Consider the following 14,406-nt stretch of genomic DNA (forward strand, 5'->3'; position numbering starts at 1 on the left):
TTAGACCACTGCTGTAAATGATTAAAGGTTTACGTCTTTCATTTTTGTCTTGTTGCTTTAATTGGCTACTCTGACACCTGACAGCTCAGCTCTCTTCCAGCTCAGCAGAGCTCCTAACAAGACTAATTACATTTTTCCATTCCTAAAACACCACTTAGAATCACAGTCCTAAAACCATTGAGCGAACTGAGCGAGTATGGTTGATGCATGATAAACAAAGTGAGTTTTTGTTAAGTATGCATAAAACAAATGTACTCCACAGGGCCTGGTTTTTCCAAAGCCTTGCAGTTTCAAATATTGACCTTGAAAAAGACAGGAAATTTTCCCCAGGCTATATAGTCTCTGTTGTAAGATAAGGAATTGTAACACAGCAAGATTGCTGGCTCAAAGACAGACAGGTTAATGATTGATATGTAAAGATACTGGGAAATTGCCATAAGAAAATCAAACTTTTGCTGCAAATTGCATTATAGAATGTCACCTTACTAAATGTTACCAGCTTCTATTGTTAAACTTGTTAAACTGTACTTAGCAAAAACCCCACCTATGTTCTCTTCCTGTAACTTCCTGGTCTGGAGAATAAATGTGGGAAGAGAACCTCAATTCATGGTTAATTTCCTGAATGGAAGGAATGCCTCCCTCTTTAGGGTTCTGGGAGATTAACCCCTTTTTGGGGCTTCTCACTGCTCAGAAGAGATGGGCTTTGAGTAACCTATGGTGGCTCCATCACCCAGGGGAAAAGGGGTGACAAATCCGTGGGAGGCAAAGCAACAAGTTTTTAGTAAATTTGCTCCAAAATATTTTATTAATAAAAGTTTTATATAAACAACAAAAAAAAGAAGAGAGTTATGTGTCACACTGAATAACATGTTGAAAGCAGGTGTAGGGTTGTGGTTTCTAATTTCCCTACAAAATTAACCAGCCATAATGGAGTAAAGAGAGTTAGAAAGAGTAAACATATTCATATAATTTTTTGAAACATGTCAAAGTACAAAAAGCATCGTGCTAATTTTTAAGTGCAAAGAAAGCTCATAATAAAATAGACTTTAAAAATTACAAATAAAAATCTGTACATCAAGGATATTTTTAAGGCCTTCCCATGTGCATGGCACTATGTCAAAAGAGAAGAGGAACCATTAAATCAGATGTTACAGGTCTGGCCCATTTCGGCTTGCAGAATCATCTCCTCTTTTCTCAAGGGGAAAGTGTCAATGAGGTTGAAGAGGGCCACAGGCATCACCAGGGAGACATAGCGCTCCTTGTCCATGCCATGTTTATCCACTAGCACCATACTGAAGGAGTAGAGTGGGATTCGCAACAACAGCCTGGAGCAGATACAGAAAAGAAAATACAGTGTTAAACCATGACTCCCAAGGGTTCTGGTAGACCAACCAATGTCCTATATTGACACTGTGTGCAGAGAAATGCTTGATATTATGAAGGACTTAATCATTCTTTAGAACCTTGCTACTCAAAGTGTGATCTTTGGATCAGCAGCATAACATGGGAACTTGTTAGAAATGGAGACACAACCCACGCCAAACCTAGCAAATTAGAATCTGCATTATTAGCAAGATCCCCAGATGATCGGTATGTACATGAAAGGTTGAGAAACAGTGCTCTAGATTATGGTCAGGAAGACTTCAGACCTGCAAAGGTGCCATACACAACAGTTGCTACAAGGCACATACAATAAGGCTAACAGATGTTTTTGCATTAAATTTGAGTAAACACAAGTTTGCAGACTCGTTTTGGGTGACTACATATACACTATAACAAAGTCAGTGATTATCAACAGGGGTGATTGCTGATTTTTGCCCCCCTCCCCTCAGGGACATTTGACCATTTCTGTAGATGTTTTTGGTTGTCACATGGGGAGTGGAGATGCTACTGGCATCTAGTGGGTAGAGGCCAGGGATGCCACTAAACATCCTATATATAATGCACAAGAAACCCTCCCGACCAAACAAAGAATTATCTAGCCCCAAAAGTCAACAGTGCTATGGTTGAGAAACCCTGGATCAGCTAAAGATCATTAAAATAATTTTCCAAACATTATGGCCTATTCAGTGGCCAGCTCAGGACCACATAGTTAGAACAGATTGAACTTGCTCTACACCCCAGGTATTCTTACTTGGTTAATTATAATTTGTACCCACAAATAATTCCAAAAAAGAATTTGAAGTGGTTTCAAATTCTGGTGTTCTTTCTACTCTACCACATTAGAATTTAAACCATGTAAAAAACATGATTTTTATATCAATACAAACATAAACATGAGAAAAAGAAGAGAAAAGCCAGAGAAAGCAAATAAACATAAGCTGAAACCAATTAAAAAATGAGCCCACTCAGTCACCAGGTTTTTTTTTTTTTTTTTTCAATTTAGATATTTCTGAGATTGTGTGTGAGGCGGAATATACACTGCCACTGCCATCTGGACTTAAAGTGAAATATTTTTTCCTCATACAAATGGATCAAGATAGAAAAATCATTACACAAAACACAAACTGACTGTACTTTTTTGCCTTTTAAAAAGGGAATTTCAGGGAAGAAGAGAATTTTATCTCAGTGGGAACCTAAATTGATAATCCACTTTTAGTGACTAGAAATAAAAGAAAGACATTACAATGTCTCTGCCAGGTTTCCTGCGGTCCTAAGAGGGGAGCTCAGGAGTAGATGATTTAGCGAAGTGCATTACTGAGTCTTAGAACACGTGATTGTAGGCTGTGGAGTAAGTGGGAATGGAGACCTAAACTGTTCTGCATCTTTAAGAGGAGAGGTAGTGAGCTTCTGGGTGGGGGGAGAGTTGCATAGGGGGGTTCCAGGAAACAGAGGAGTAGGGAAGTAAGCAGGTCTGGAGGGAGAAAAGGGCCAAGCGCTATGGTGGCTAGAGCCTGTGGGACAGGGTGACCAATGAGAAACTGGAGCATTTGGTTTCTAGTGCTTATGAAGCATAGAACAGTGGCTGTGGTTTGTTGTTTTCTTTTGCAGAAACCTAGAAGCCATGTGTTCTGGATGTTAATGTACAATATGGTATAGCTGCCTGGGACCCTGAGAGATAGAGAGCCAAATGGGACCTGGAGGGCAGAGATCTGCACCCTCCCCTGCAGCGTGTGAGAGAAAAAGCAGAGCAAGAAAGAAAGATTTTAAGGAGTTTTGCTTTAGCCAAATGATCCATCTCACAGTGGTCAACAGATGCAAGTAAAAATTTAAGTTATTCTGAAATTACCTTCTGGCTGTTGAATTCTGCTTCTTTAATACATCATTACTCAGAGTCTGAACACCATGGCTCTGACTTTAGAAGGGTTACCGAAATAAAATATAATTGTTAAAATGGGGGTACAGACAATGCCCTACAAGCATGGAGGAAAAAGAGGCCAAGCCTGGAGAGGATAATTGGATGCCTGCCCTCCTAATAAGACCAAGGATTACTTAGGTCATTTTTTTTTCCAGGTCTTCCTCCCCTGCCTATGCCTCCCCAACCAACACACACACACACACACACACACACACACACACACAAAGCACAAACACTTGGTTGGAGGGTGAAAGAAGAGAACACTGGTAATTACCCACTGCATGATTTATTCGAACAAGCAGCAACATGCCAATTAGCATGGCTATAATACTCCCAGAATAAAAGCAATTAAACATTGAAGGTTGCCTGAACTCAATACTGAATGGAAAGAAATCAACAAACCTGATCAAAGCATCAGGACACTTTAAGGACAGAGGACTGGCTGGTTAGCTCTGTTGGTTAGAGCATAGCCTTGTAACACCAAGGTCAAGGGTTCAGTTCCCACCAGCCACCAAAAACACCCAAAAAAAACAAAAACAAACAAAGAAAAGCTGACCAAAAAAAAAATTTAAGGACAGAACTTTCCCCTACCTGAGCTGAAGAGCTAGGGCTGGTGGCATAATCTTTGCTCCTATCCGGCCAATGAGGGTGGGGAACACGCCCACCAGTTCTACCACCGTGATGTGTCGAAGGTCCAGGCCACACTGTGCTTGCTGGGAAAAATGAAAAAAAGCCAAGAGGGGAGTTATGAGTATGGCTAAAGAAAAAGAATTCCACATCAAACTACAAACTGACAGAAGCAGCACCGGACTGTTTTTGAAAGTTTGCCTACTCCAAACTGTCCTGCAAACAGTTGAGAAACGGGGGTTAAACTAGTGGCTATAAAACTGTAATACCTTTCTAGAGGAATCATTCAGAAATGGCTGGGCAATGGGAATTTGAAAACCTTAGCAAAATGGCAGTCTATGTATTTCCAGACAGGGTGAGAGGTTGCATGAGTCAAATTTCCTAAAATGTGTCCAAGACCGCCCAGAGGATTCTAACTTTGTGTTTGCAAGGAGTAAAAACTATTTCCAGAGTCCCCTTCTCTGCCCTTGTTTCCACCCTCCACATCCCTCTGCCCTATGCCTGCCACACTTAAACCTGGGGGAAACAAGGATAAAAGGTCCCAGCCCTTTGTGCTGGCCCTTGGCAAGAGCCTTGGGAATATGGTCCAGTCAACCATGTGCTAGGAGGTCTCATCAGGAGCAGCAGTGGCAATAAGGGAACAAAAAAGTAATATAAGTTGAGTAAGCTGAATCCGACTTAATGGGAAAAGAAATTTTAAACTCCTGAATTATGATAGCACCAATTTTTTACTACAATTCCACTGAGACATCCCCATATGGGATGACTGTTACTAGACAAGTAAGAAAAGGAAGAAATATACTTTTCTATTGTTCTGACTGAAATGCCTAAGTCAATCAAAGCTTCCCTTGAAGGCTTTGGTTGAAATGCAAACATAAGTACATTGAGGGAAGGAGGTCACATATAAACACCTTGATATGAAACATCTTATCCAACCACTTGGTTAATAATTTAGCAAGTACCTGAAGGAACCTGATAGACTAGAGCAGGGGATGGCCTAAATATTTTAGGCTTCACGAGGCTGGATGGACTCTGTCCTAACTATTCAACTCTTGCAGTGCAAAAGCAGCAATAGACAATGCACAAATGAATGAATGTGGCTGTGTCCAAGAAAACTGAACTTACAAAACCCAGCAATGGGCCAGATTTGGCCCACAGGCCATAGTTTACTGGCATAGAGGAAAAGCAAGTCATTTGGCTTATTCATTTTCTTATCAAATAAGAAGCAGTCAGGAAATGTATGCTCATGGAATACTGCCTGTAATGCCAACTTCCCACAAAATAGAGAGATATAAGCTTGTGTTTTCTGAAGAGTAAGCCCCAACTGGGACAAGGGGAAATGAGGGGAGGTAAGGTGGCAGGGATTGGGGGTAAATATGCAACACATTTGGTTCCTATCAAGGGAGCTCAGAAAAAAATTTATATGGCCCCTCAGAATTCATGGGAAATCCTTCAAGTGCATGGTAATAGTGAAGACATCATTATTTATTTTATTAATACTGACATAAGAAAGAAATTGTAGCCTTTGATTAAACCAAGATTGCTCTAAACACTTAGCTCTATTCACTGTACTAAGATGAATGAAATATTCTCAAAATATATGTGCAGCACCATGTCAAGGACACAGCATACATCCTGCCTCTTTAGCATTCAGTCAGGTTGGCCACTCTTACCGCGAACCAGATGCAGGACAGAATCAAGCTACTTCTAGTTTGATTTTTACAGTTTCCAGTCCCTCTACCCCAAGATTCTGGTTGCGTCATTAAGTAGCTATAAAATTTACAGTTGAGAAGGGTACATTTCCTAGAAAAGTGCCTCTCAAATTTTAAAGTGCTGATGAATCACCTGGGCATCTTGTTAAACTGTAGATTCTGATTCAGTACGTCTGGCTGGGGCCTGAAAATGTGCATTTATGACAAGCTCCCAGGTGATGCTGATACTGCTGGTCCGTGGATTTCACTTTGAGAATCACTGCTCTAAAAGATGGCTGTAACTCTCTGAGGAGCTCTCTGAGGGTGGGGGGGGGAATTCCCTGGGGAGGGATGTGGGGCCTGAGGGCTTCTGGCCTCCTCTCATCCCTTGGGCCAACCTTTTAGGCAGATAACTGATTGATTGCCTCCAGCCCAAGCATATCCTCAACAGGTTCAGCAAAGGCAATTGTTCCTTGGCTGGGCCTGGACAGCATGTCAGTTAGCCTTATTAGTGAAGACAGACAAACCTCATTAGTTGGAAATGATTGGGTTAGCTCTGGGGAGTCAATGTTAATCAGGTTATGCCACAGAACCAGAAATGAATGGTGGTAGCTCTAAAGTGCCAGTTCTTCCAACTCACAGTAAATGGATTAGGCAATGAATCGGGTCTTGGCTGGGCCCTTCCTGTTAGGGGGCTCCCTCCCACCTTGGCCCTGCCTTAAAGACTCACCTGCAGCATTCCCAGCTGCAGCCGGTAGAAGAGGTTTCGGGCTGTGGGTGTGGACACAATGAGGAGTCTCCTTTTCTCATAAAACTGATCCAGAAGTGCAGCTGCTGTTCTGACACCCACATTGACATTCATGGCTGTAATTAGAAATGGCCACATGGGTCAGAATCCTCCACTTGTTCTGGCTCAAAATAGCCTGTGAGGACACACAGAACCAAATGTATAAGTAGCATACTCTGAGATAAGGATTTGAGTGTAAGAATTTATTTGGGAGGTGGTCCCAAGAAGCACTGGTAGAGAAATGAAGTGATTAGTTTCCTCTTGCTGCTATAACAAATCACCATGAACTTAGTGGCTTAACATAATACAAATATGTTCTCTTCAGTCCTGGAGGTCAGAAGTCCAAAATGGGTTTCAATGGACTAACATCAAGGTGTTCAGGGCTGTGTTCCCTGCAGACGTTCTAGGTGAAAATCACTTTTCTTTTCTTTTTCAGCATATAGAGACCACCTTCATTCCTTGGCTTGTGGCCTCTTCCTCCATCTTCAAAGACAGAAATGTAGCTTCTTCAAATCTCTCTTCTCTCTGACCTCTCTTTCCATCCTCTCTTTCTCTGACTCTGATAGCAGTTCTGCCTCCCTTATATAACAACTCTTGTAATTACAATGGGCCACTGGATAATCCAGGCTACTCTCTGTATCTCAAAATCCTTAATTCCGTCTGCAAAGTCCCTTTTCCCATGTAAGGTACTGTATTCACAGGCTCTAGAGATTAGGATGTGGACATCTTAATGGGCCATTATTCTGCCTACCTCAGGAAGTGAGACAGGGAAGAAAAGAAAGCAATACAGAGTGGGTGACCAAGCAAGTTATTGCTGTGGGCATCTGGAGCTCAGTCCCACTGGGGAACTCTGGGAGATGGTATACAACACAGCTCAGAGTTATCCCACTGGAGGAATGAGAGAACTGAGTATTTATACACCAACTGCTCCATCACTGGTTGAGGGCTGCTTCTGGGAAACTAACTCTCCATCACTTCCTGCTGGCAACGTGCGTGCAGACATAGAGGCCCAGGTAATTGTAGTAAGTCACCTTCTGAATATAGATGGAAATGTCAAAGGCACATGGACCAAGCACCACAGTATCTGCTGGGGAAGGAGTGCAGGGAGGCAGAAGTTTGAGAGAATAGGCAATGGGCAGGCTGGCTTTGGAATGGCTCAGAATCTCTGAGGTGTGCCCCCTGCTTAAAGAAGGGACAGAGTAATGTGGGGCACAGCAGGCCACAGAGCAAGCAATGCAGTCATGGATGACATGGAACAAGGCAGTGTTATGATAGGTCTGCCATTTAAGCTGATTGGTTGCTTGAAGTCAATGAAGGATGTTCAATAGTTAGGGAATCAAACAGGCCTGGTCCTGGAGAAGAAATAATAGAAAAACTAGGAAAGTCTGTGTATGGCTTATAATCTTGGTGTTCATATTTCAAACTTTAGATTTACATTGAATTATTTGTTCATTTATACTTTCATTCATTCAGCCAACATACACTGATCGCATGCTGTGTGCCAAGCTCTACGCCGGGCATTGGGATAGCACTGAGTGACACAGAGTTCCTGCCCCCTTCACTACCCCAGTGGCTCACAGTCTAGGACAGCCCGGATTAAAGGAAATATAATGGAAGCCACCACATAATTAAAAATTTTCTACTAGCCTCATTTAAAATTTGCAAAAAGGTTCCAGTCAAGATGGTGGTGGAATAGACGGTTCCTGGCCTCACCCTCTCCCACAAATCAACCAATTTATAACTACAAAAATGTAACATCAGCCAAGCTGGGGCCGCTGGAGCTCAGGGAAAGAAGAGGAAAGTCCTACGGAGTTCATGAGGGCGGGAGAAACTGCGATGAGAGAAAGAAAAAACTGCTCTGAGTGTTTCAGGCCACGGCTGCTTTAAGGCTGGAGCTGATGAGCACACGGAGCAGGAGCCAGCAGAAGCCACAGCTGTGCCTTTCAGATGGGGTTACTTGGAGGCTGCAGTGGAGAAGAGGGCCTTGGAGTCCTACAGGACAGCAAGACCACTAATAGGGTTCCCATGGACCCATGTAGGAGCAAGGAGCCAGAACAACTGAAAAAAGGGAGCCATTCAGAGGCCAGTGAGTCATTGCAAGGGACCAGCACAGGGCCCGTCCCATGGGAAGTGTTTGGAGCATGGGTGGTGGAGGAGACAAGCCCACTGGGAGAACACTGGGACACAGCAAGGACAGCCAATCCACCCCCCAATCAGTGCAGGACCACTCAGAGGAGACTGGTTGGGAATGCAGAATTGCAAAGTGTACAGTTTGATGAAAAAACTCAGGCCCAGATCAGTTTCTAAACAACACAGATCCAGTGGGTTTCTGGAGAGCTGGAAGTACCTATAAGGTCAACCATTAAACCCTGAGCTGCACAAAAAGCCTTCCCCAGGGAGCAAAGCAGCAATTTAACTTAACCACACAACTCAAGTACTAGTTCCCACAGGAAGTTCCCCAATGTTAGAAGTAAGCAAAGGACAAAACACTAGTTCTAGACCAGGTACACCACCAGCACCTTGGGGCCTGCCTGGGAATGGGAAGCTTGGAGCCAGGGACCGGACCTTACCACCACATTCAGGCAAACAGTGCCAGCACCTTGGGGCCCGCCTGGTGACCCGAGGCATACAGAAGGGGACCACACCCCCTCCCACAACCAGGCATGCCATGCCAGCACATTGGGGCCTGCCTGGGGACCCAGGACATGCAGAAGGGGATCAGACTGCCCTCCCACAACCAGGCACACTGCGCCAGTGCCTCAGGGCACACCCGGGGATCAGAGGCATGGTTAACGGGACTAGACCACCCTCCCACAACCAGGCACGCCATGTCAGCTCCTCGGGGCCCGCCTAGGGACCCAGGGCATGGAGAAGGAACTGGACCCCCCTCCCACAACCAGGCACACTGTGTCAGCTCCTTGGGGCCTGCCGAGGGACCCGGGGTATGGAGATGGGGACCGGATCCCCCTCCCACAACCAGGCATACCATGCCAGCGCCTTGGGGCCCATCTGGTGACCCGAGGTATGGAGCTGGGGACTGGACCCTCCTTCCACAACCAGGCACACAGCAGCACATCAGGGCCCACCTGGGGACCCAAGGCATTGAGAAGGGGACCAGACCCCACTCCCATAAGCAGGCACACTGCACCAGTGACTCAGGGCCTGCCTGGGGACCTGGAGCATGGAGAAGGGGATTGGACCACCCTCTCACAACCAGGCTCATCACACCAGTGGCTTGGGGCCCACCGAGTGACCAGAAGCATGGAGAAGGGGACCAGACACACCACACAACCAGGTACACCACCAGTGCCAAGGAGCATGCCAAAAACATCACCTCCATCTGGGTGGCCCACCACAGACACCACAATAACCATGGCTGCTGTGAAAGCAGCTAGACACCACAATCACCACGCAGATCGTCCTTCAACCAATGGAGTGCATTCACACAAGGAGAGTCACCAGCAGAGATAAAGAAGAGGATGTGTCTCTCCACAAAGCCCATTCAGAGTGACAGAAGAAGCATCTGCTCTATGATAATATTGGGGAACCTGATCACACCTCTCAGTATTGGACAGGTCATCCAAGCAACAAATTAACAGAGTAACCATTATTCTTTCAGAAGGAGAGAAGAAATCTAGGGTAATTCAATGGGGGAGGGGGAGGGGGTGGGATGAGATTGGACAAGGCGCATAAATAATAATTATGATTTGTAACAATATATAAGCTAGTAATATGATTTGATCAACATATCTCAATGTTCAACCCCCAAAATATGTATAATCAGCTTTGATTCAATAAGTAAAATAAATTAATTAAAATTAAAAATTAAAAAATAAAAAATAAAAATAAAAAAATGTGCAAAATAGGTGAAAATGACTTTATAACATTTTATTTAACCCAATATGTCCAAAATATTTCATTTCTACATGTAATCAATATAAAAAATGATACTTTATATTCTCTTTCCTGTACTAAGATTTTGAAATTGGTGTATATTTTACAGTTATAGCACATTTCAATTAGGACTAGCCTCATTACAAGTACTCAATAGCCACATGTAGAGGATTCATAAAGCAAATGTACTTCATAGGGCCTGGTTTTCCAAAGCCTTGCAGTTTCAAATACTGACCTTGCGAAGGACAGGAAATTTTCCCCAGGCTATTGAATCTCTGTTGCAAGATAAGAATTGTAACACAGCAAGGCTGCTGGTTCAAAGACAGACAAGTTATTAATTGATATGTAAAGTTACTAAAAGGCTGCTAGAGGGAAAATGAATGTTTGCTAAATCAAGCCTTTGTTAGTGGATCACTTAATTGCCTAACAGAATGTCATCTGACTTGTTTTTACTGAATGTTACCAGCTTCTATTGTAAAACTTGTTAAACTGTACTTAGCAAAACCCCACCTATGTCTCTTCCTTTAACTTCTTGGTCTGGAGAATAAATGCAGGAAGAGAACCCCAATTCGTGGTTAATTTCCCAAATGGAAGAAATGCCTCATGCTTGATTAAGTTCTGAGATATTAATCCCTTTCTGAGGCTTCTCACTGCTCAAAAGGAGATGGGCTTTGAGTAATCTTTGGTGGCTCTGTCACCCAGGGGAAAAGGGGTAACAAATCTGTGGGAGGCAAAGCAACAGCCACACATGGCTAGTGGCTACCATATTGGACCACAAAGGCCTAGGAGCTTATTAGACAGTGCACCCCAGGCCGCATTGGTAGGCATGAAGTCCTTAGATGTGGAGTCTGGGACAGGTGTGTTCTTTCTACTTTAATATATGAAATTGAAGAGCCTCAGGCATTTTGCTGATGCTGGCTATGTCTCTCTCCTACCTAACTCTGAATGGCCAGGATTAGAGGAAAAGGATAAAGATGAAAAGGTAGCAGGAAGTGAGAAAAAAAAGAGAAGTATATAAATAAGAGATATGTCCAGAATTTTCTGACAAGTCCAAATTTCTACCCATTATTATTGATACCCTCCCCAATCTTTGTTTGTCACTAATAATAACTGGCATGTATTAAGGGCTTACTCTGTACCAGGCACTGATCTATTCCACTGTTCAATGAATGACCTCATTTAATCCTACAACAATTCAAGTGGTAGGTGAGGTATTCTTTTTTTTCATTTTACATAGGGGGAAAGATTTCAAATGACCAATGTTTGCATGACTTTCAAGTCAATACTGCAAAGTAAGCATTATACTGTCCATATATGGCAGTGTCTTGGCTTTGTAAATAAGATCATTAACATTTGTAGAAGGGAGGAACAAGGGTAATTACAGCAGACTTTTGTAATTCATCATGTCACCAGAGACCGGCCCTGGGTTCCCACCTCCAACTTCCTCCTTAGAGGACATGAAAGGGAAGTCAAAGGACAGGCAGAGGTAGAGGAGGAGGGTAGGTGAGATGAGCTACAGAAGGGATATAGGGTCCATGCTCACCCACTCAGATGAATAAGGACCGAACTTTTTAAAGTACATGAAATGAAAGCTTCTTTCTTTGTACTGGGATCCTGAACCAAGAAGTCTTCTGGTTCTGCTGCTGGCTGGAGAGAGGGCTGCAAACATACCTGCACAGGTGGGCTCCGTGCCAGACCAAGCCAGGTTGGATTGACATACTCGGGCAGGGCTGCCCTGGAGCTCATAGCCACCAATGCAGGAGAACTCACAGGTGGCTCCATAATTATCGCTGTCGCTGGAGCACTTCATGTAACCATTCTCCGGGGCATTGAGTTTGCCACAGCGTTTGACTGTAGGGACATAAGTGCAGAGGGTCTCAGTGCTGAGCTCCTTTCCACAGAGTAACCAGGAAAGGCGAGGACTCAGAGGCACCAGCTTTGCAATCAGACTTCTTCACTGGCCCATGGAATGAGTAAGGGGGCAGGGATGACTATTTGGTCAGTGGGTAGGCCTTGGAATGGTCACCATCCATACCAATGAGATCACTGTGATCAACTGGGTTAGTCCCTTGTGTTACAGAGGAGGAGGTTGAGCCCAGAAGAGTAAAGAGTAAAATGGTTAGTAATTAGCTGCCCAAACCACGAGGCATAAAATAATCCTTAAAAACTTTTTATTTTCAGGCAGACCAAAGCTTCTGGAACACCAAGAACATGGTCTCCTGGTGGTCCAAACTAGGGGGCTCCTAACTACCCTGGTTATAGAAGGACTTACAGGCTTTAGTTGGTACCCAAGCTCATGGATAGAAAAATTATTGAATAATATTCTGCTGGGACAGCCAGCTGTGAGCCCATGTGAGACTAGTCCTATAGAACTCCTTAAATCATCTGGTGGCACTTTATTGAATTCCACTGTATTGTGGAATTCAGGCACTAAGATGGGCCACTTCCCCAGCCTCATGAGAGGCTAATGCAAAGCTGGCAAGGATCCTGATCACAGTGGGACTCTGAGCTCTTCTTTAAGGGTCTGCTTCCCTCTGGGCTTCTAAAGTGAGAAAAAAGCCAATAAGCAGTACTCTTACCTCTTACTTTAACTCGAAATTTGCAAGTCCCCTTGTTCTCAGCTCTGTCATAGACTATGTACTCGATCTTGTGGTCTCCTTCTGGAAAATTCGAGCCTGGGGGAAGGCCTTTTAGAATAACACTTAGAGAAAGAGAAAAAACAAAACAAAACAGAAAATCAAAGGTGATCATTACGGACCTAACAAGCAGTTGTTGAGACCCAGCTCTACACAGGATGTGGGGATACTGAGGGGCAGCCATTAGGCCAGTGTGTCTAGAACACAGATTTCCTGAAGAATAGAATCTCCCAAGCTTTACTCTGTTTTAGAAGAGATGCTTGGGACCAGAAAATGGAAGGCCCCAACTACTGGGAAGTTTAGATTTTTTTCTTGCTAGAAGGTAGAAAAGAGGGTGGGGGAGGTTGAGGGAGGCTGAGAGGCCAGGACCCACATCTTCCTCCAATCCCACCCTTCTTCCAGGGGCTGGGGGGGTGGGGGTCCTGAATTGCCTTAGCATTGGGAGTGCAAGGGAATTTTCTGGGTGGAAACTCATTTGAGAATATAGTCCAAGCAGTCATTGGCAATTTGGGCCTGCAGGAGGTGCTAGAACTTTCTCTGCTTTTTCTATCTTGGCCAGTCGAGACCTTTCCTGAATAAAAGGCAAGTTCTCTGTGATTCCTTGGTCATCCTAATAATATATATAATAATAATAATAATAATTGTTCTTTGTACTTAAATAAACCTTACATATGTCAGGCACGGTTCTAGATATTTTACATATATTAGTTTCTTTTATCCTCACAACAATCCTATTAGGTAGGTAGTATTATCTCCATTCAAGGATGAGGAAACTGAGGCACCAGAAAGTTAAGGAACTTGCCCAAGGTCACAGAGCTAGGGTGACTCCAGCATCTTTCTTCTGTCCAACAAGAACACCAATAAGTACAGCATGATCAAATGCCAGGTTTTGTTTGTTTTTCTACATACAGATAATTCCCCTTCTCTCTATAGTTTTTAGGAATGATGAAAATATTTGCTAGTAATGGACAAGTAGAATTATCATTGTCACTATTGAGGAAGGCCTTATACATAGGTGGGCGAGATGGCTGTTTACAAGGTATGAAGTGAAGGGTCCTGAGAAAGTGTCAAAAACTACACCATCTAGAGACATGTCACTTTTGGCTTTAGATGCTTTAAGGTCCTTAGAAAGCACAAGTTAAATGCAGACAAATCTGAGACTCCATTTCTTCTGTGACATGTAAATAACACTCAGGAATAAATAATGGAACTCACAGGAAGCACTTGCCTCATAGCTTAAAACTAGAACCTCCCCCCTTAAAAGAGGACTATATAACAGTATCTTGGGTAAGACACAGGGAAGGGGTCACAGGCCAAATGCCAGGGAAACAAGGTGCCCAAGCAAGAGCTGAAAAGGGGACAAGATAGACTTCTCCGAACTCCTCATCCCCCGGCGCCCTGCTCCAAGCCTTTGCGGGCTCCAGGTTACAGAACTCTGAAAGCAGACAGCTTCTCTGAGAAGAGGGCAGGGGA

The 14,406-nt window shown here is 43.8% G+C and overlaps 1 protein-coding gene across 1 annotated transcript in view; it reads right to left on the reverse strand.

Annotated features, from left to right (window-relative positions):
* Nucleotides 1–1,096: 1,096 nt before the first annotated feature.
* The window catches only part of SRPX (sushi repeat containing protein X-linked), a 97,845-nt gene continuing 84,535 nt past the window's right edge, over nucleotides 1,097–14,406 (reverse strand). The window contains exons 6-10 of the mRNA XM_063084216.1: nucleotides 12,877–12,998; nucleotides 11,969–12,148; nucleotides 6,347–6,480; nucleotides 3,890–4,011; nucleotides 1,097–1,325 (exon numbers count right to left, since the gene is read on the reverse strand). Of these exons, the coding sequence (XP_062940286.1) occupies nucleotides 1,142–1,325; nucleotides 3,890–4,011; nucleotides 6,347–6,480; nucleotides 11,969–12,148; nucleotides 12,877–12,998 (742 nt within the window). The 3' untranslated portion in view covers nucleotides 1,097–1,141. The remainder of the gene's footprint in view (nucleotides 1,326–3,889; nucleotides 4,012–6,346; nucleotides 6,481–11,968; nucleotides 12,149–12,876; nucleotides 12,999–14,406) is intronic.

This window comes from Cynocephalus volans, chromosome X (assembly GCF_027409185.1).
Source record: "Cynocephalus volans isolate mCynVol1 chromosome X, mCynVol1.pri, whole genome shotgun sequence".
NCBI classification, from domain to species: domain Eukaryota; kingdom Metazoa; phylum Chordata; class Mammalia; order Dermoptera; family Cynocephalidae; genus Cynocephalus; species Cynocephalus volans.